At 39.7% G+C, this 22,885-nt stretch overlaps 1 protein-coding gene across 12 annotated transcripts in view; it reads left to right on the top strand.

Annotated features, from left to right (window-relative positions):
- DOCK4 (dedicator of cytokinesis 4) overlaps window positions 1-22,885 on the top strand; it is a 627,777-nt gene that overhangs the window by 590,834 nt on the left and 14,058 nt on the right. For 10 of the 12 annotated variants that reach the window (XM_087874154.1, XM_087874155.1, XM_087874159.1 and 7 more), the window contains 6 exons: window positions 4,072-4,155; window positions 8,184-8,303; window positions 8,621-8,739; window positions 11,532-11,652; window positions 14,655-14,736; window positions 14,942-15,051. In XM_087874154.1, coding sequence (XP_087730280.1) covers window positions 4,072-4,155; window positions 8,184-8,303; window positions 8,621-8,739; window positions 11,532-11,652; window positions 14,655-14,736; window positions 14,942-15,051 — 636 coding nt within the window. Of the gene's footprint in view, window positions 1-4,071; window positions 4,590-8,183; window positions 8,304-8,620; window positions 8,740-11,531; window positions 11,653-14,654; window positions 14,737-14,941; window positions 15,052-22,885 lie in introns of those variants that run through there. The other 2 variants (XR_015728984.1, XM_087874162.1) reach the window with 2 other exon arrangements.

Genomic DNA, 22,885 nt, shown 5'->3' on the forward strand with positions numbered 1-22,885 from the left:
CTCTCAAACATTCCTGCAGCCCACCAAAGTATTTTCCCCCCTGCCTATGCATGGAAGGAAATCTTTTGTGGGACAGTCAGAACAGAGCTGAAATTCTGAAGATTTTAGTTCCATTCCTGTAACCCTTCAAAAGATTTCAACTCACTTCCATACCAGTGGTGAACTGGTTACTACCAGTTCTGTGGGCATGGGTTGGTGGTGGTGGGGGAATGTGACTGGGTGGGTGTGGCCAACTTTTTTTTTACTTTTAAAAGCATTTTTTCTACAACCTTAAGAGGTTGCAGAAAAAGCTGCTTTTAAAAGCTTCTGACGATCAGGCAACTCAGCTGGGATCGTCAGAGGTTCTTAAAGGCATTTTTTTTTCTACAACCTCTTCGGCTGAAGAGGTTGTAGAAAAAATGCTTTTAAAAGCCTCTGACAATCCCAGCTGAGCCGCCCAATCATCAGAGGCTTTTTTTTTTACTTTTTAAAGCATTTTTTCAGACGAAGAGGTTGTAGAAAAAATGCTTTTAAAAGTAAAAAAAAAGCCTCTGATGATTGCGCAGCTCAGCTGGGCATGGGGGGGGCAGGGATTTTTGCTACCGGTTCTCCGAACCACGCACCACCATCGCTACCGGATTGGGCGATCCGGTCCAAACAGGGAGCATTTCACCCGTTCCATACCCTCTGCTGCAACATTCCTGCTGACTTCCCCATTGACTTTTTGAGGAAGTCAGCAGAGACCATTGCAAATGGTGATCACAGATCATTGTGGGGGAGGCTTGGTGAAGGCTTGGCAATATTGTAAGTGTAGACCAATCGCCGAGCACCCGGCGATTGGTCTACACTTGGGGGGGGGGGTGCAATGTTTTGCAATGCTTAGAAGTGCTTTATAGGCCACAGAGCACACTTTTCAAAGTTGTTATTAATTTGACTCATCATTAAATGAGAATTACCTTTATGCTTTTAAATTCTTTCTTTAAGAAGCTCAAAACAAGTACACTATATTATGCTTTTGTTTCCCCATGATTATTATCAAAACAACTCTGAGAGCATTAGACTGAGGAAGTTATGAATTTCTATATATACTCAGATTTGAATATTTTTCTATCTAGTATAGTATTCTGATTATTACACTATTCTTTTGTTACTATTGTTTTAGTTTTTTCTGTGTGTAAAATAACATTGTGAGAATACATTTTTGCTATGTTATCATGCAATGTAGTATGTTACATATTTATTATTTTTACAAATTACTCAATGTAATGAACATATTTTTTAAATACGTTTTTTTTATTTTTTACAAATATATCAATGCGTGAACAGTGTGGCACCTGGGTGTCATACATTCTAATAGAACTAAAACAAGAATTAATCATAGTTATTACCTTCAATCAACAGTATATATTTCTATTAATAATACACATTTATATTACGTTGCAGTCTGTCATTATCCAATTATTCCTTGTTTTCTTGTTATTGCTTTTATTTTATTAAAAAAAGCAAAGAAAGAGAGAGAAAAAGAAAAGCAAGTCAGAACAACAACAAAAAGGAGAAATAATCTATCCATCGTCTCTTGCCTGCTTCAATATTTTAATTGCTATGCTTTTTTTGACTTGCCTCCCATATTCCTCTCTTGGATCTTTATCCCTATCTACATCTACTTCTTGGCTGTTCAATCTAGATATTTCTCCCACCCCTACCCTCTTCCACTGCCTAGCTTCCAAAATTTCTACCCAGGCCCCTATTTCCCTTTCAAGAGTATCTTCCTGTATCTCCAATTCTCTTTTCAGCTCTCTTAATATGTTTCCCCCCTCATTTAATTCATCAGTCACTGTTATTTTCATTGTTATCCCCTCCTTGTCATCTTCTTTTATTCTTTGATTCTTCAGCTCAATATTTTCTTCCATTTCTTCTGCTGGGTCCTCCCTTTCCTGGGCATTTTGGTCTTTACTCATCATCCCTTGTATAGTATTTTCCATTTTTTCCGTAATTTCCTTAAATCCTTTCTCCATTTTCCTTTGTGTTTTGAAAAAGTAACGCCATCTCCTTCAAAGTTCCACTCATTTCTTCCTTATAAAGGAAGAAATTTATTTTGTTTTAAACAATTCAACTTTTGTCCAGCAGTCCAAGAACTATTTATTCAGTCCTTAAATTGCCCTTCAAGGAGTGTACTAATTACAGCTCTTTATATCCCTTAGGTATGCAATCAATTCCATTTAAATAGTCCCAGAGTTTATCCAAAGCCTCTTTGCATCCCTTTTACAGGTTCAATCTTCTAGCATAACATTCAGTGGTCCCTTTAATTAGATAGCTTCCTTATTTTTGTATTTGAGCCTCCAGTAGTCATGGGATAGAGTTAAGGATAATCCAGTAAATATTTTCACAGTCCTTCATGTAGGTATTTCCAAACTTGTAATTTTTCCTTTTGTCAGCAGGTGGCACTCTCAACTTAAATTTCAGTATTGCCAATAGTCAATTATCATTTTATTTACAAATCCATTATAAAAGCAGAATAAGTTTTGTAAATAAATTATTCCAGCATTTTAAAATGCCTTCCCAGTACCATGTCTTCCCAGTTTAAGAGTCCATTTTTCTGTATATTTCAAAAATTATTATTTTTCTCTCTAACGCCTTTCACTTCTGGTCTGGTATTTTCTCAGAATGCTTAGATGCCGCTTTAACAAATAGTTCTGAACCAATAGTTCTAAATTATTTCTTGGGGTTAAGTTTAAGGCTAAATGAAATCCTCTCCCCCAGTTCCAGTCACAGTTCACCTACTTCGCTCCAGCACCAGTCTTAGTTGTTCTTCGGTTGTCCCAGCTTTGTGGCAGCCATCTTTAGGCTGCCTCTTCTTCTTGTCGTGGCTGAGAGGGAAAATAAACCCTGGGTCAGACAGGATAGCTGCGACTCTCCGCGACCTCATAGGGTCTCTTTGCTTCACTGCCCCTGCAATGGCTCCTCTTGGAACCCACAAACAGGGAGATTTCAGCACAGGGAACGCAGAGTCTCGTTCCCTGTGTCTGATACCACTGCAACATCAACTAGAAGTTGAATCAATGTAATGACCATATTAAACACCTCCCATTTTCCCCACAACAACAACCCTGTGAGGTGGGTTGGGCTGAGAGACAATACTGGCCCAACTGTCTTTAATTTTTATTAACCATGCTGCTTAGGACAAAATCAAATGTCAGGGTGAGGGAAGATAAACTGGAGGACAAAATAGAGCTCTCATCTTCTGGTAGATAAATATTAATTTCTGCTACGGATATGGGCCCATGAATTTGCAGTTCCCATACTATTGAATGAAAGAGTGCAGAGAAGAGCAACAAAGATGATTCAGGACTGGAAGTTAAAACATATGAAGAACGATTGCATGAACTGGGTGTGTCTAATGAAAACAAGGACTAGGGATGACATGATAGCGGTGTTCCAATATTTAAGGGGCTGTCATAAAGAAGGGAGGATCAACCTAAAGACAATAAGCAATGCATGGAAACTAATTCAAAAGAGAACCAACCTAGAACTAAGGAGAAATTTCCTGACAAAACAATTAATCAGTGGAATGATTTGCCTCCAGAAGTTGTAGGTGCTTCAGCACTAGAGGTTTTTAAGAAGAGATTGGACAACCGAAATGTATAGGGTTTCTTGCTTTAGCATGGGGTTGGACTAGTAGACCTCCAAGATCCCTTCCAACGCTGTTATTCTGTTATTTTAAAAGTGCATCAATTTTGATAATTCCAAAATGTGAAAGTCTTCCCCTTTGATGCAGGTTACCATATTTGTTTACTATTTTATCAATGTATACATTCATGACATATAACTGATGTAAGAAACCTGTAGCTATATTTCCTAGATTTCAAAATAGATAATAAAACATGATTCCATGTAATTTAATAAGAATTTTGCAGATTTTTGTATAAATCAAGTAATTTAAACAGATCCTGATAGAACTTAGTGCATCCATAGATGGTCTAAATAGTAATCAAGATAATGTTAGAGAAATAGGATTTTTCTATAATACATATATTATATGCATAACTTTGAAATAACATGGATGACTTTGTGCAATGATTGTGTTCTTCTCAGGCATTCTTTGTGAAGGAATATGTTCTGAACCATCCAGAGGATGGAGAAAAGATCACATGCTTAAGAGAACTGATGCTTGAGCAGGTAAAAGAAAATTCAAGCAAGCTGCTTTCAATCAATTTTAACAGAACTGTCATATACCTAGGGGAAAAAAATGTACATTATAGCAATTTTCCATTCAGATTCTATTGAGGATTTTTCAAGTATTTAGAAGGACTAGACAGGGAAGCAAACTAAGAGTTATTGATAAGATGATTTTAAAAGGCTATCTCTTTGATGTTAAGAAGAGGTGGTTAAACAGATAGGATTTTACTCTCCATATCTGTATGTGCCTTAGTGCAATAATAATCTAAATGTATTGTAAGGAAATATGAATAAACAGCAAATAAATTCCACCTGCCTTAGTGCAGGTAGGAAAGAAGAAATAAAGTTGTGATTTTAAGTAATTCCCAATATTATCCTACAATTTTAATTCTTTCTTCTTTTAAAATTGATAATAAAATATTTAAACTAGAAAATTGTTGGAATTTATTATTGTATGTGCTAATTTGTGCTGGGTTTCACACATGGTCATTTTCTTTGTATGGAGCTCAGAATAGCCAGTAGAACTCCTTGAACACTGTTATCAAAAGAGAGGCAACTAAATAGATAGCACTCATAATACAATTAGTCCTTGTTTAATGACCTTAATTGGGACAAGAATTTCCATCACTAAGTGAAGCGGTCATTAGGTGAAAAAACATGTGATTGCATTACTTAGCAACAGCAGTTCTGGTATTCCTAGTTGTGGTTGTTAGGTCAGGACCCTCTCATCAGGGTCTAGGACCGTGATGGTGAACCTATGGCACACCTGCCACAGGTGACACGTGGAGCCATTTCTGCAGGCACGTGATCTGTCACCCTAGATCAACTTCACCGCGCATGCACATGCGCCTCCCACCAGCCTGCTGATTTTTGGTACTCTGCCACATATGCGGGAGATGCACATGCATGCCCATGCCACCAGGCCCCTCCCAGGAATCCCCACGCGGCCTGTTTTGGATGCCAGATAAGTACAGGGCTCGTGTGAGGCTCTGGGAGGGTGAAAAACAGGCCTACCGGAAGTCCAGAAATGAGCCGTTTCTGGCCTCCAGAGGCTTCAGGGAGGCCTGCTAGGCCCAAAATGGGGCATGGGGGGGTTGCACACACCTGCGCAGGGGGGCGGGGCAGCACAGAGATTGTGCACGCATGCGCAGAGGGGCGGGGCGTGCATGGGGGGCATTGCATTATGGGTGTGGGCACGTGCGTGTGATAGCCCGAGGAAAAAAAGATTAGCCATCACTGATCTAGGACCTTCAGGCCCACCTTGGGCATGCCTCCTTCACCTCAAGCCACCTGCCTCAGCCCACTCACAGCCAGCTTTCCTCCTCCACTGGCCCTTCCCCGGCGATTCTGCCTGGCCAATGGGCCTCTGGTCCTTTGCCCCTTGCCCTTTGGCTCGGCCCATTCGCCAAGACACTGTTTGTCCTGGGAGTTTCGCACCATGGGACAAAAAGCCACCAGCCTATCAGGTGGCAGGCAGCAATGGGACTGGGAAGGCTGACCGAGGGGTCTGGAATGTGGATGTGATTGGTGACAGGTTACTGAAGAGAGCAAGGCAAGCAGGCAAATGCTTCCTGTGCGTGGTTCATGCTGGTGCTAGAAGGGGGAAGCAAGCAAATGCTGCTTGCGCACTGCTCCTGGGGGGCTGGGGAGGGCACAGGCAAATGCTGCCTGCATATAGTTGGTGCTGATGCTGGGAGAAGGAAACAGGCAAACACTGCCTGCACACTGCTCCTAAGGGGTGGGGTGGGGGGCGCAGGCAAATGCTGCCTGTGTGCGGCTCGTGTTGGTGCTGGCGCAAGCAAATGCTGCTTGCGCACTGCTCCTGGGGCGCTGGATGATGGCAGCAAGGTATTAGTGGTAAACACAGCTGCTGGTGGTGTGAGGGGTGTCAAATGGCATGGCGTGTAATGGGGGGGGGCAACTGAATTGCCTGTTCAGTGTTAAGCCAGAGTCCAGGTGCAGAGGCAACAGATGTGAGAGTTCAAATTGGGAAGCCCCCTCCCACTGCTGCCTGCCTGTTGCCTGCGGTGGCACCATTTTCACCCCCGCCATTGCCTCTGCACCTGGTCTCCCCCTGCCCCCAATCCTGCCTGCCTGTTGCCGAATGGGCAGTTTGGCTTCCCCCCCACCATGTGCCACCACCTTTCAACACACACGCCACAGTTTTTGCCTGCTTTCTCCTCCCAGCACCAGCATGAGCCACACGCAGGCAGCATTTGCCTACTCCCCCCTCCCAACACCAACACCAGCCATACGCAGGCAGTGTTTCCCTGCTTCCCTTTCCGAGGACCAGTACGAGTGGCGCGCAGGCAGCGTTTGCCTGCCTGCCCCCCCTTGCTCTCTTCGGTAACCTGTCACCAATTGCATCCCCCTTCCAGCCCCCTCAGTCACCCTTCCCATCCCTATCTTTGCCACCTGTCACCCGATTGGCAGGTGGCTTTTTGTCCTGTGAAGTGAAACTCCTGGTACAAACAGTGTCTTGGTGAATGGGCCCAGCTGAAGGGCAAGGGGCAAATGGCCAGAGGCCCCGTTGGCCAGGGAGAATCGCTGGGGGAGGGCCAGCAGAGGAGGAAAGCTGGCTGTGAATGGGCTGAGGTGGGTGGCTGAAGGCGACAGAAGTGCAGCCAAGAGTGGGAGCCTAAAGGTCCTATTCCATCTCATCATTAGACAAGGAACTCATGTTTCCTTGTAGTGCTTACTTGGGTTTCAACTCCCCCGCCCCCAGCTATTTCCACCCCCTGCCCTTTTGGCTACCCTGTACTCCACTGCCATCTACACCTGCTACTCCCCACCACTCCAGCTGACTTTTGTTGTCTTGTTCCTGCTGCTGCTGAAGCACACCTAGTCCTTCCTGTGGCCTTGGACGGCTTCAAGGACACTGTGCAAGACCACCCTGAGGCATAATGAAGGCCAGCAACTGCCTAGGCCAGGTACACTTTCTCAGCAGCAGGAGGAAGAAAGCAGTTAAGGTAAGCAGAGTGCAAGGGCAGGGAGGGCAGGAAGACCAAAAGAGCAGAGATGGGAAAGATAGGCAAGTGGGGTAGAAGTGCCTGCAGCTGTTGTAAATGCAGGTGGGCAGTCAAGAGCCTAAATATTAATCATGTGATTGTGGGAGGCAATGTAGTGGCCATAACTTTGAGGACTGTTCATAACTATCACTCATTCAGCATCATTGTAACTTTAAACCATCACTGAACGGATTGTTGTTAAATGAGGCCTACCTATATTAGAGTTAATGTATTAAAAAGTCTGATATTGGAAGTTTCCAGGAACCGGGCATGGATAATCTAGTGAAGAGAAGGACCAGGGGAGACATGATAGCAGTGTTCCAATATTTGAGGGGCTGCCACAGAGTGAAAGGGGTCAAGCTATTTTCCAAGGCATCCGAAGGCCAGACAAGGAATAATGGATGGAAACAGAACAAGGAGAGATTCAACCTAGACATAAGGAGAAATTTTCTGACAGCAAGAACAATCAACCAATGGAACATCTTACCTTCAGAAGTTGTTGGAACTTCATCACTGGAAGCTTTCAAGAAGAGATTGGACTGCCATCTGTCAGAAATGGTGTAGGGTCTCCTGTTTGGGCAGGGTGGTGGTGGACTAGATGACCTAGAGGGTCCTTTCCAACTCTGTTAATCTAATCTGAATCCAGTTTAATTTGTATTTTATTGTCTTGCCCAAATCAAGCAAGCTTTATTGTTAATTTTAATTGTCATATATTTGAAGTAAGATTTGATTAGCAATTGGCATTGGAAGCTAGCTTGTTTCATCAAAACCTTGTACTCCCTTCTTGAAGGAAAAATATAATTAAGGGTCAGATGAAGTACTAATATTTAATGAATGAATGTCTGACATTAATTGGTTTTTAATCCCATCACTAAATCATGAGTCATCCATATTGTCTCAGTATGAACTGAGTATATAGCATTAATAGTACAAATTCCTGAATTGTATTACTATAGTATTGAACTCTCCCCCCCTCTCTCTGTGTGTGTTCAAATATTTTGTTTTGGATTTTGTTCTAAGGCCCAGATTCTTGAATTCGGCTTAGCAGTCCATGAGAAGTTTGTCCCCCAGGATATGAGACCTTTACATAAAAAACTGGTGGATCAGTTTTTCATGATGAAATCTAGTTTAGGAATACAGGTATGTGATATTCCACATTCCATACAGATATGTGGTCTTCCAAAGACGGTACATTTGAAACCAAATATAGAAATGTCTGCATCTGAAATAACATTTTTATTAAGCAATAAACAGTGACATCTTCTGGCTGCATGGCTGCATGGCTGCATTGATTTTCTTAAAAGTTTATGACTTCAGCTGAGAAATAGATTTTTTTAAAAAATTAAGAAACACCATCTAATTTTAGTTTACTATATTTCACTTTTCCCATAAGATATTCATTTAAGATGTAAACATATCTTTAAAATAGTAATTCTTATTGTCAAATTTGAATTTAGGAATTTGCTGCATGCATCCAGGCTAGTCCAGGTCACTTTCCAAATGGAAGCCCACGTGTCTCTAGAAATTCTGTCCCTATATCCATGAGTCCAGAGGTGGGCAGAATTTCTAGACATAGGTAAGTTAAAGCTACAAACAAATAAATTAAAAAAGCTTCCTGTGTTTCTAATTTAGGGACATCTTTTATAAGGTGTATAACAGGGATGGGGTAGCATTCAAAACCTTAAGAAAGTTCTGATCTTCTAAAATAATTGTATTTAGCTGCTAAGAGAGTTGTGAAATATTCACAAAAGGATTGGATAGATCACTGTGATGGAAGGGATAATGTAGGAGAGAAATTGTACTGCAGAATTTGGAAATAGACTATTTTATTTTGACATCAGATGGATGTCAAATCAAATGGATTTGTAATTGGCTGACAAACCGTACTCAACGAGTAGTCCTTAATGGAACTATATCTACATGGAGGGAAGTAAGCAGTGGGGTACCACAAGGTTCCGTCTTAGGCCCAGTACTCTTCAATATCTTCATAAATGACTTAGATGACAGTATAGAAGGGGAACTTACCAAATTTGTAGATGATACTAAACTGGCAGGAATAGCCAACATCCTAGATCAGTGATGGCGAACCTTTTTTTCCTTGGGTGCCGAAAGCACGCACATGCCAACATCCATAATGCAATGCCTCCCACAGGGCAGCCCCCCCGTGCATGCGTGTGCCCCCCTGCACTCCCCCTGCCCCTGTGTATGCACACGTGACTCCTCCGTACTCCCCCCGCCCACCGCGGGTGCACATTTTTGTGCTAGCAGGCCTCCCTGAAGCCGCCTGGAATCAAAAACGGCACAGGGTCTCCTGGCAGAGACCCAAAAATCAGCTGGCTACCAGGAGGTGCGTGGGTATGCATGGTGGAGCTGACCTGAGCATTGGCTCGTGTGCTTACAGAGATGGCTCCGCGTGCCACAGATGGCATGCGTGCCATAGGTTCACCATATGGCCCTAGATGATAGGCTCAAGATCCAGATGGATCTTGACAGACTTGAACACTGGGCCTGATCTAACAAAATGAAATTCAATGTAGAAAAAAGTAAAGTCTTACACTTAAGCAAGAAAAACCACAAGTATACATATAGACTGGGTGAAACCAGATGTCAGCGTTCCAGCGCTGACATATCAAAGGAGAGGAGAAGCTTGAACTTTTGCCTACTTAATTCTTTGAAGATTCTGTTTCCTTGGAGATGAGAGGAGGGGGGACATTCCTGTAATCTGACGGAGATGGGATGAGGAGAGTGGCTTGGAAGATAGCCAATGAGATGCAGAGAATTGGGGATCGGAAAGGGAGGGCTTGGGGGGCAAAGGTCAGTGCTAACCGCGAAAGAGCCAGGGACAGATCACTATGCTCAATAAAGAGAAAATTTCCTCAAAGATCGGCAGTTTGGAAATTCATTTATTTTGAGATAGCATCGAAACCTGACACTAGGCTTAATATTTATTTATTTATTTTATTTATTTATTTTATTTTTTTATTAATCATATTTTTATGCCGCCCACTCTCCGAGGACTCTGGGCGGCTTACACCAAAGACAGTATACTAAATAGCATATTGCCCCCGACAATCTGAGTCAGGGGCATTTTATCCACCTCAGAAGGATGGAAGACTGAGTCAACCTTGAGCTGGTGAGATTTGATCTGCTGATCTGCTGAACTAGTAGTCAGTACTGCACTCTAACCACTGCGCCACCTTGGCTCATAATAGCAGTAACTGTGAGAGGGATATTGGAGTCTTAGTGAACAACCAATTAAATATGAGCTAATAGTGTGCGGCGGCTGCCAGAAAAGTTGATGCAATTCTAAATTGCATTAATAGAGGGATACAATCAAGATCAAGTGAGGTACTAATACCACTCTTATGCCTTAGTAAGACCACACCTAGAGTACTGCATCCAATTTTGGTCACCACACTATAAAAAAGACGTTGAGACTCTAGAAAGCGTGCAGAGAAGAGCAACCAAGATGATTAGGGGACTGGAGGCTGAAACATACAATGAATGGTTGCAGGAACTGGACATGGCTAGTCTAGCAAAGAGAAGGATCAGGGGAGACATGATAGCAGTGTTCCAATATTTGAGTGGCTTCCACAGAGAGGAGGAGGTCAATCTATTTCCCAAAGCGCCTGAAGGCCAGACAAGGAATAATAGATGAAAACTGAACAAGGAGAGATTCAACCTAGAGATAAGGACAAATTTTCTGACAGTGAGAGCAATCAACCAATGAAACAGCTTGCCTTCAGAAGCTGTGGGAGTTTCAACACTGGAAACTTTCAAGAAGAGACTGGACTGCCATCTGTCAAAAATGGTGTAGGGTCTGCTTGGGCGGGGGGTTGGACTAGATGATCTACAAGGTCCCTTCCAACTCTGTTAATCTGTTAATCTGACATGACAGAAAACATTCTGAAATGAATCAATACTACCTGTTCATACATAATCTTTCACAATCAGTTTAAAAATATCAATACAGGTAGCCCTTGACTTTCAACCACTATTGAACTCAAAATTTCTGTTGGTAACCAAGACAATTGTAAGTGAATTTTGCTCCTTTATGATCTTTCTTGCCACAGTTGTTAAATGAATCACTCCAGCTCTTAAGTTAATTGTTAAGTGAATCTGGCTTCCCTACTGACCTTGCTTGCTGCAATAGTCATAAGTATGAAAAGTGGTCATATTTCACTTCTTTCACTGCCGTTCTAACTTCAAATGGTCACTAAATGAACTGTTGTAAATTGAGGGCTACCTGTATGTGGATGTATATTTTATACATGGATCCTGTGGAATTAAGCTATTAAAAGTAGGACATGATAAACTGAAAATAGAGCCAGGATTAATGAAATTTATTCTGTTCTTTGCTTGCAATAGTCCATTATGTTACCCAGCTATCAACAGATACTCTTCCTCATCATTGTCCTCTCAAGCATCTGCAGAGGTCAGCAATATAACTGGACAATCCGAGAGCTCAGATGAAATTTTCAACATGCAGGTACCAAATAATACTTTATCTGAGATGGATAAACGTACACCTTCTAAGGCTTGTTATAGGATGGGAAATTGTGAGAGAAAGCAGCAAATCCAAAAAGGACTGTGAAGATTTGAATTTACTGATAGTTGAAACAATGTAATGTAATGTAAAGTGTCCATTAACTTGTAAGTCATTATATAATAGCATTCTGTTTAAAACAATGCATCTTTAAAATATAGTACTAGTAACCAAAAGCTAATTAATGAATACATCAGGGGGGAAGTTAATTTTGATTTCATTAAGTCCAGAGGAAAGTGGTTTCTTTTTTATGGTAAAGTCCCAAAGATACAATATGTATCTTTATCAAGCATATCTAGTGTATGGTTGCTTTATTGTAGGCTTGTAGGCACTTGCTATATACTTATTCTTAAATATCCACAAAGGAAGCAGTGATATCTTATAGCAATAGCACTTATATACTGCATCATAGTGCTTTACAACACTCTCTAACAGAGACAGAGTCAGCATATTGCCCCAGCAATCTGGGTCCTCATTTTACCAAACTCGAAAGGATAGAAGGCTGAGTCAATCTTGAGCCGGTAAGGATTGAACGCCTGGCAGTGAGCAGAATTAGTGCCACCAGTGTGCCACCACGGCTCATATACTGATACTTACCGTATTTTTTGGAGTATAAGATGCACCGGAGTATAAGACACAGCTTAGTTTTTGGGGAGGAAAATAGGAAAAAAAAATCTGCCTACCAGGTATTCATCTGGCTAGCGTCCTTAGTCTGGTCAGCTTCAGCACATTATTTTGCTGGTTTTGAGCATGCGTGCATGCTTTTTATCCCCTCCTTGGGGATAAAAAACAGCTTCTAAAGCACAGCTGAGAGGGAGCAGCAATGAGAAAAGCAGGCAAAGCACGGAGATCGCTTTACTCACTAGTGCCTCATTAGGGCTGGAAAAAAGCTTCGAAAAAGCTACATTCGGAGTATAAGATGCACCCAAATTTTCAGTCTCTTTTGGGGGGGGAGTGTGTCTTATACTCTGAAAAATATGGTATATCATATATGTATACTGATATGTGACATTCAGTGACTCTGCCACCAAAAATTTCAAAAACTAACAAACAAAAATATAAGTTTAAAAAAAGGGCAAAAACTCATCTACCAAATATGTTTGCCACCAAAAAAACTAGAGCAAAACTGTTTCCACAGATATAGGTGAGAGACTTGGCCCTAACTCTCCCTAGAGTATTAAGTAAACTCACAGTTATAAACTTTAAAATATGATGCCATAATACTATTAATGCCAGTTTAAATACAGTTTTTATTGTATGAAACCTGACATGTAGTCATAGTCTTGTGTGAAAAGTGATATGGTTCTGTACCAGTATAATTATTATATAATTATTTCTTGATATGGGTAAATGTCCATGAAGGTGGAAGAAAATGGTTAAGCCTTATTTATTTTTATACTGCTAAGAATTGTAAAATAGACCAGTTTCCACATGAGACTTAGATTTTGTTGATATGTAAGGCAAGAATCCTTTGGAATGTGACTGCTTCTCTGGAGACCTAGTGTAGAATTTTGCCCTGAGTTGCCAGGCTTAAATTACTGTTTATGTACAAATATGCATCTTTTGAAATAATTTTAAAATGAGTAAGATGCCAGGATTCTTCAATGATGTATTAACAAGAGAAAAACCAAGTCCAGATAAGTATATATATCACACATAAGATTATCAGTCAAACACAATAAAGTGCAAAGTTTTAATATATTAACCCTGGGATTCCTCATTATAGGATTACATTAAAAAATCATTTTCCTACTGTAGTCTGTGGTTTGTGAGATTCACGCTTGCTTCTCTAATGCAGTGTTCCCCAGCCTTTCTGGCTTGGCCAGACTGATAGGGGGGAGGAGAGGGGAAGAGAGGGGAACTGGGCAATGCACATGTCCGTGCACACAGCTTGACTCACTTGAGTGCAGGGTTGCTGTGCACGCATATGCACACGCAACTGAACTGCAAGTGGAGCTGCACATGCATGTGTATGCGTGGCAGCCCGCCATTTGCACAGGGTAAGCTGCATGCACTTGTCTACCAGCCTACGGTTTGGTTGCGAATAGGCCATGGCCTGGTAGTGGATCATGGCCTGGTTGTTAGGAACCCCTGCTTTACTGGAATAATTAATCCAGAGCCACTGTGACAACCACATGGATTTTGAATAAGAAGACAAATGTAAACATTTAGTTATTTTTTATCTAAGCTGGTACTTCTCAGTTTTTAATTCTTTCAATAAAAATCTGATTAGGCATTATTTGGGGTATGCATCTAAGAAAAAGGATATTTAACTTGCTCTAGTTATGCATACAACAAGCAAAGACAAAAATTATTCTTGAAAGAAACAAAATTCAAATATCTGCAAGTACTCAAATATATTGTTTTATTTTTGGAATTAATATTAATGCATCTTTAGTTTCTCTTGAATTCTTTCTCATGAGTACTTCTGTCTTACAATTCCTCCAAAATAAAACATTTTTATTTTTTACCCTACATTTTTAATAGCTAGGGATAGAATGTAATTGAAAATAGAAGACAAAATTCTCTTCTGAAAGACTTACAAAGAAGGAACATTGCTAAAGAATCTTAGAACAAGAGGAAAAGACCTTGTTATTTTATAAAATCTACAATTATTTTATAAATGTTGGCACAATCAATCAATGGTTACTAAAGGAAATAAATTAGACAAAATCTGAGCTGGTCATTATAGAATAATCTGAATTGGATTTAGGTTGCAGTCATATAAACAAGTTCCTCTGTGCCATTTTTCTTGTAGGCAGTAGACAAGCATCAGGTTACATCTTCAATCATTTATGTATCATCCAACCATATTTTTGCTTCAAATATTACATTTTCCATAAGCCTAAGAGGTTTTGTAATGAGCTGCTGTCAGTGCATGTTGCTGCTGTTTTTTTCACCAAGTTGCATGATACTGAGAGTTTGTGGCTTTTATGTATTTCCAGCCAAGCCCATCTACCTCAAGTCTGAGTTCTACTCATTCTGCTTCCCCTAATGTGACCAGCTCTGCTCCATCCAGTGCTAGAGGTTAGTGTTTTATTACACAACAATCCTTATGGAATCTTTATGGATCAAAACTATACTATTAGATCTAAATCACATTACATGGAAATTCTACATGGGATATAGGCCTCTGTAAATTTTTTATCAATATGTGTCCCCCACCCAAATAATCCACCATATTGCAGATTGAAGAATTGCATTGATTCTCTAGGTTTGTCTTGTATTCTAGGCTCACCTCTGTTATCAGACAAGCTTAAATATTCCAGAGAAAACTCTTGCCTATCTCCAAGGGAGAGGCCCTGTAGTGCCATTTACCCTAATCCTGCTGAACCTTCACAGGTAGGCATTACTCAGGGTGCAGTTAAAGAGCTACATTCCTGAAAATGAACTGTCATGGTAGACAAATGTTTTAGTTCACCTTATTGATTCTTATTATTTTAAAGTTTCTATAATCTCAATTTATAAGGAGGGGCTGGCCTGATTAGTGCTTGGTTGGGAGACTTCTGGGGCTGTATCAGGTTACAGCGGGAACTTAAAAAAACAACAAAAATAAACCATTCCAGAAGAATGAAGTGACAAACCATTTCCATACTGTTGCCAAAACCCTACATGCATACATCCATTCAAAATCTTTTTGAATTTACAGATAGATTAAGTGACAATTTCAGGAAACTTGGTTTAGATGCCCTGATTGTTGATTGCTATTCAGAAAAAGTGAAAAACTCCAGGTTGTCTACTTCTGGCTTACCTACACCAACCTTTTGAGCTATTTCTTTAAGAATGTCAGATAAAAATGATGTTCCTTTTGTTAATAAAATCACCTCTTATTTTAAAGTAGGCAAAGTCTGCATGAAGTAAAGGCATGAATGGACATTTTTCATTTATATATCTCATCTCTAAGTAAATTATTACTTAGTACTTAATAAATAAATTATTTTTATTTAATACATGTTTAAAACCTATGCAGTTCTTTACATTTTATCAGATAATTAGCAATGTATTTGTGATGCTGAGACTTGGATCAGATATGATCTATTTCCTCTTGATCACTGGACTCCTAGGTCAGTTTACATAAAACTGCTCTTTCAGAGGATCTTAATTTAAAAAAAATATGTACTGTTCTTATATCTTTTTTTTTTTTTTTTTTTTTAAATATACTTTATTGAGTTTTCCAATATTTAAAAAGACAAAATACAATCTCAATCTTGATCCGGGGTACGGTGTTTACACATTTCATAAGTCAAATATTGGATGGATTCCATCCATAACTATCACTATACATTATATTATACAATACTATATAATCGTCTACATTTCTATACCATTGAGTCCATTTCTGGTGTTTAAGCAACTATAGCCTATTATCGTACTTTTATCCTATTCTTTAACCAATTATACCAAATTCCCCATACTTCATAGTGCTTAGAATTTTCTTCATTTTTTAGCTCGTTTGTCAGTTTAGCCATCTCTGCGCACTCTAGGATTTTATTTATTAATGTTTCCTCAGAGGGGGTAGATTTAGATTTCCAAAGTTTCGCAAAGGCTATTCTAGCCGCAGTAATAATTTGAATTGCCAAATGGGTTTTATTATTGTTGTGACCATCTTCCGTCATACCTAAGAGAAAGAATTCCGGGGCCAGGACTATCTCCTGTCCCATTATTTCAGAGAGCCAGAGTCGGATCTTTAACCAAAACTTTTTGGTCTCAGGACAAGTCCACCAAAGATGATAAAAGGTGCCGACCGTTTTTCCACATTTCCAGCATAAAGCAGAAGAGTTTGGGAATATTTTAGCCAGCCTGTCCGGGGCTAGATACCACCTATGCAACATTTTGTAGTGGTTTTCCCTGAATGTTGACGATTTTGTTATTTTGAGGTTCCTATTCCAAGCTGTCTCCCAGTCATTGAAATTAAGGCCATATCCTAAGTTTTTCTCCCAAATGCTTAACTGTTTTTTAGCTATCATCTCCGCTCTATCCTCATCTAATATAAAGTTATAAATTTTGGATAACATTTTCTTATCTGGACCCCAAATGATTTTATCAAAATATCCATATTTCATTTCAATACCCCTTCTATCTCTATCTTCTTGAAATCTAGACTTAATTTGGAGATAGTTCCACCAGTCCAGATTGAACCCCTGGTCCCTCAATGCTTCCAAAGGTTTGAGCTTCCCTTCTTCGTCCAGGATATCCTTATATGTGCCCATTTTATAGTTTCCTCTCCTATTTGGGACCACTAGAGCTTCCATAATCGACAACCAGCTAGGAACCTTGGTATATATCTTCTGTCTAATTTCCCGCCACGTACAAATCAATGTCTCTCTTATTTTATGTTTATGAAAATACGTTTTCCTCCTATCCTTTATATCCCAGAGGTAAGCATGCCATCCTTCATGGAGGTCATGTCCTTCTAGTGTCAGAGTTCTCCCTTCTTTTAATTTAATCCACTCCTTTATCCAAATTATTTTTGCCGCCTTTTGGTATAATTCCCAATCAGGGAGCCCAAACCCTCCCAAGTTTCTTTTCCCTTGAAGTGTCTTAAGAGATATCCTTGATTTCTTACCCTCCCACAAGAAATTCCTAATATATTTATTCAAATCCAGGAAGAATTTTTTATCCAGAGATACCGGTATGTTTTGAAATAAAAATAGAAATTTCGGTAGAATATTCATTTTGATCGCCGCAATTTTCCCGGTCAGGGACAATTTAAGTCTCCTCCACCTATCGAGGTCTTGATTGATTTTCTGCAATAAGGGAATATAGTTATCATCTTTTAATGAAGATAGTCTTGCGGTAATCCATATTCCCAGATATTTTGTTTTCTTAACTACCTGGAGGCCTAGTAGATCTTCTAATTCTTTCGTTTGTAGGTTTGTCATATTTTTCACGATTATTTTAGTTTTGTTCTTATTAAGTTTAAGGCCCGCGACTTCTCCATAGTTCTGAACTTCCTGCATTAATTTTGAGCCGGTGTCTAATGGGTCTTCAATTATAAAGGCGACGTCGTCCGCAAAAGCCTGGGTTTTAAATGTTTCCTTCCTAATCTTTAAGCCTTTGATATCTTCATTTGCTCTAATCTTTCTAAGTAGGACCTCTAGTGCTAGAATGTAAAGTAAGGGGGATAGGGGACATCCCTGCCTGACTCCTCTTTGGATCTGAAATGTCCGAGTTCTGTCTCCATTCACTAGTATGTTTGCCCTTTGATTATGATAGATATTCTCTATCATCCTCCTAAAGTTAGTCCCGAATCCCATTAGATCTATTTGATTTATCATGAAGGTCCAATTTAAATTGTCGAATGCCTTTTGGGCATCAACAAACATTAAAGCCATCTGCTTTTCAGGGTGTTGTTCATAGTATTCAATAGTATTTAAGACTGTTCTCAAGTTGTCTCTAATCTGTCTCCCAGGGAGAAAACCATTTTGATCCTTGTGTATCCATCGGTTTAGAATTTTCTTAAATCTCTCCGCAATTATAGTCATAAATAATTTATAATCTGCGTTAAGCAGTGAGATGGGTCTATAGTTGGAAATCTGTTTCGGGTCGGCACCTTCTTTCAGAATGATCGTCAGGTAGGCTTCCCTCCAGGAGTCTGGGATTGTTATACCAGCAATAACATCATTTAAAATTTCTAGCAGTTCCAATTTCAGGGCATCATCAAATTTTTGATATAGTTCCCCAGGGAGACCATCAGGGCCTGGGGTTTTATTCTTCTTTATTTTAGATAAGGCAGATCTTAACTCCTCTATGGTGATCTTTTCATTTAACATTTCCTTTTCTTCTTCCGAAATTTGAGGGAGGTTGGCTTCCAACAAATACTGTTCTACCTTATTTAACTCAATTCCTTCGTTTTTGTAAAGACACTCATAAAATTTTCTTATACTTTCTAATTTATCTTCTTCCTTTGTCAACAAGATGCCCTGCGGGTCTTCTAAAGCTAATATTTGGTTTTTTTCCTTCTCTTTTTTTAATTTATACGCCAACCATCTCCCCGACTTGTTAGCATTCTCGAAACAATAATGCTTAGATCTTCTTATTTTTTGAGCCATCTCCTCCTGGTCCAATAAATTCAATCGGTGTCTCAACATCAACCACTGTTGTTTCGTCTCCTCGTCTCCCGGTCGTTGCTGTAATTCGGCCTCAGTTTGTATTAATTTTTGAGTAAGTTCTTCTCTACTCTTTCTTTTTTCCTTATTTTTAAAGGCAGTATATGAAATAGCTATTCCCCTGACATACGCCTTCATAGTGTCCCACACAATTTCTTTGGCTGTCTCTCGATTCCCATTTTCTAAGAAGAAGCGTTTGATTTCTTCATTCAATTTTAGTGTAAACTCTTTTTCGTTTAAGAGATTAGTCCTTAAACTCCATCTCTGTTGTATTTTCTTCATATCGTGGGACCAACTGATTTCTAGGAGCTTATGATCTGCCCAGGTATTAGAGTCCATATTAACTTTCTTTATTTCTAACGCCAATTTTCTGGTAGCCCAAACCATATCGATTCGGGACCAGGAGTTCTGTGGGATGGAATAAAATGTAAATTGTCTGTCCTGGGGATGTAAGGTACGCCACATGTCAATTAAATTTATCTCATCTACTAAGTCAAAGAAGGTCTTTGGTAGGGGAGATCTTTTATTCTTTTTTGTTATATCACTCTTATAATCAAGCTTTGGATCCACAATTCCATTAAAGTCCCCTAGCATACAAATTTCAAGATGTGCCCAATTTGCCAACTGTTCCTGCAATTTCCTGTAGAATTTCCCTTGTTTTTTATTCGGTGCATAGACCCCTACCAATAACAGCCTAGCATTGCCTCTCGTTATTTCAACTATAAGTATTCTCCCTTTTCCATCTTTATATTTGCATTCTGCCATTATTCCTTTCTTAACGTAGATGGCGACCCCCCTTTTCCTTTTCTCTGCTAATGAGGAGAATACTTTACCAAATTTACAATAATTTAGATAATCAGCCTCATCTTTTTTTATATGAACTTCTTGGATGCAGATAATATCGGGGTTTTGTTTCGCCAATTTTGACAATATTATCCTTCTTTTTTTGTAATCATTTAAACCGTTCGCGTTTACCGATATGATCTTAGTATCGTTCATTTCTAAAATTAGTTTCTAGTCTCTTGTTCTTACTTGCCTTTTAAAGTTACGGCTCTCACTGGTCTTGATTTTTTTCCTCTTTCCTCAGAATCCTCCTTTTTCTTCTCCTCTTCTATATCTTCTCTAGTAATTTGCTCTTGGGATATCTCTTCTTCCGTATTTACTATCTCGTTATCCTCCTTACTAGTTTGCTCCTCCTCTCCTCCCCTTAGTTGTTCTAAAAAGTCCTGAGCATCACTTAGACAGTCAATTCTTATTTTCCTCCCTTGCCAGGAAATTTGCAATCCTTCTGGCAAAAGCCACCTAAAAATTATATTCCTCCTGTTTAGGTGGTTTGTCAGGAACCTATAATTTTTCCTCCTTTCCCTCACTCTTCTCGGTATTTGTTTCAGAATATTAATTTCTTTTCCTCCATAGGTAATTTTTTCCTCCCGGGCTATGTTATACAGGATGTCCCTAACTTTTTTCCTAGCAAAACGCACATGGACCTCCCTGGGGAGTCTGTTCCTTCTTACATAATTCGTCTGGACTCTGTACACCTCGTCAATCTCACGAATTATTTCCTGCTTATCTTGCTGCAGAGTTTCTGCAATCAATTCTGCCATCTTATCACCTAAGTCCTCCTCTTTTTCCTCCGAGATGTTCTGGAAACGCAAGTAAAACGAGGCCTTATCCATCTCAAGTTGGATCAGCGCGTCTTCTGTTTCTTTGTTTTGTGCCGACAAGGTTTGGTCCACTGTGTCCAGTTTTTTCTCGTTTTTTTCAATTCTTTGTTCTGCTTTTAGAATTCTGTTTTCGTTACTAGCAATAGCATTTTGGATTTCGTTCATTTTAAAATCAAGAGCATGGATGTCTGATTTTAATTCAGAGTGGCTATTCAAGAGTTTTTCTTGCATCGCAAGCATTGTTTCTTGAATTGACTGGAGGGATGCTTGCACCGTTTGCAATGTAGGAGTTGCAGGGGGTTTGTCTAGTTTCTGAAGACCTTCCACTGATTTTTGGGTAGCTGGGGAAGACATCGCTAGGGTAGGTATAGATGTCGCTTTTTTACCGGTTTTCGCAATTGTGGAGGTCAGACTTGCCATATCTTTCAGGACCGATTTTTGGTCTTTTAGTATCTCCTCTATCTTTCTCCAGATTCTCATCCAGTGGCACTAGCCACTTTTTCTCTGAGGAGCTTTCTTATATCTTTATTTCACTCCTTTGTTAGTCCTCCCTACACTCTCAATAATTTCCACTTAATAGTAAGTTCTAGATTTCTAAATTACTGTGGTAGACTGCTATACACTTTCCAGCGATTAACAGTCACTAATTATATAATTATATAATTATGTAATTAAAATTATATAGTTCTCCTCTAAATAGATTAAATAAAATATCAATCCTAATCAATTAATCACTTATAAGAATCTAAATTCACTCTTAATATTAAATAAGTAATATAAATAGATTGTACAAATAATTATTTTAAGTTAATAAATTCTAAATTCTAAGTTCTAATCCTAGTAAAGAGTATTGGTATAGGTAAGTACAAATAGACATTCTGGGTTATATAAGTTGACCATAATAAGATAATAAATTAATGAAGTCTGAGTTCAAATCTTAATAAAAATTGAATATAGATAAATATGATAAATATAAATAGGAATAAATAGATTACTATAAATATAAATAAATATGAAATACTATATATTACTGTACTATGAATATAAACACTATATAGTAATTAATTAGTAGGATACAATTCCCGATTCTTGTATATGATCAGACCCTATTTTTTTTTCCTTTTTTATCTAGTAATACTTATAGAGATCTGAATTCTCATATATAATCAACCCCCCTTTTTTTTTTCTTTTTTTTTTTTATATATTAAATATATATATATATATATATATATATATGTAATTTTTCCCTTTTGTATATATCTATAAGATAGCTTAACAAATCTGATTATTAATATTTATCAATTTGAAAAGAAAAACAGAGTTCAATTATTACTATCCAGATATTCAAGAGAAGGATAAAGAAAATATTGACATATATGAAAATGTGGGTATAAGTATGTTATTTTACGGAGTTATGGGGTTTAAATAGGAGGTCTTCAGTTTCTTCAATTTCCCGCTTTGCTGGGATCCAGCCAAACTCTATGATATTAGTCTCTGCCAGAATGTCTTCTTGTTCAACCACTGCTCATCCACTCTTCCGGATTAATGGACGTACTTCCTGTTTGATAGGAGCCTCAAACAGCCAGTCACTGTATTGCTCCTGCTCTCTTCCACTCGATCCCGATATAAAACGCCAGTCCCAGCAATGGTCTTTCTTTTCTCCTTTACTCCCTCGCCACACCGCACCTTCCAAAAACTCTTTACAGGTACGATCCACTCCCTCCGTTTTCTCGTCTGCTCTTCGGTTTATCAGATCGGATCGCCGGGAGTACGGGCTGCTCTATCCTCTCTGTCACTGCCTCTCGCCGCTCCGAGCGCTCCTCTCCCAGCTCCTCCTTACCGCACGATCTCAGGTATAGGGAAATAGGCTTGAGTCTGTCACCGCACCTCCGATCTTCTTCTAAGCTTCCCGTCTTTGTTGGTTATTGCTGCTTCGTGCCCGCCATGAATGGCCGCTCACCGCGTTGGCTAGGCAGAGCCGCCTGGTCCGGCGAGAGGTGATCGCACCCACCTCCCGCTCGTCCGGCTTCCTCTTTTGCCCGCAGGGCTCTCCGGGTCCCGCGTCCCCCAAGGGGATCCCCAAAACGCGATGCTAAAGGGTGTTGAGGAGCAGCGAGCACTCACTCACACCCTGTCACAGCAAATCGCCAACCGGAAGTCTCATAGCCTTAACTTTAGATTTGGTGGGGTGGATGCCAGTTCCATCAATGAGATAGCCCAGGAACTCGACCTCCTGGACCCCAATGATGCACTTATCTCTCCTGACTGTCAAACCCTTCTCCTTAAAGCGCTGTAGAACTAGCTTCAGTCGCTCAAGTAGCTGGGTTTTAGAGTGGCCGGAGATTAAGACATCATCAAAGTACGGCACCACCCCTGGAATGCCTTGAAGAAGGTGTTCCATCA

The sequence above is a fragment of the Pantherophis guttatus genome, chromosome 7 (assembly GCF_059756535.1).
Source record: "Pantherophis guttatus breed Tessera chromosome 7, ASM5975653v1, whole genome shotgun sequence".
Classification (NCBI taxonomy): domain Eukaryota; kingdom Metazoa; phylum Chordata; class Lepidosauria; order Squamata; family Colubridae; genus Pantherophis; species Pantherophis guttatus.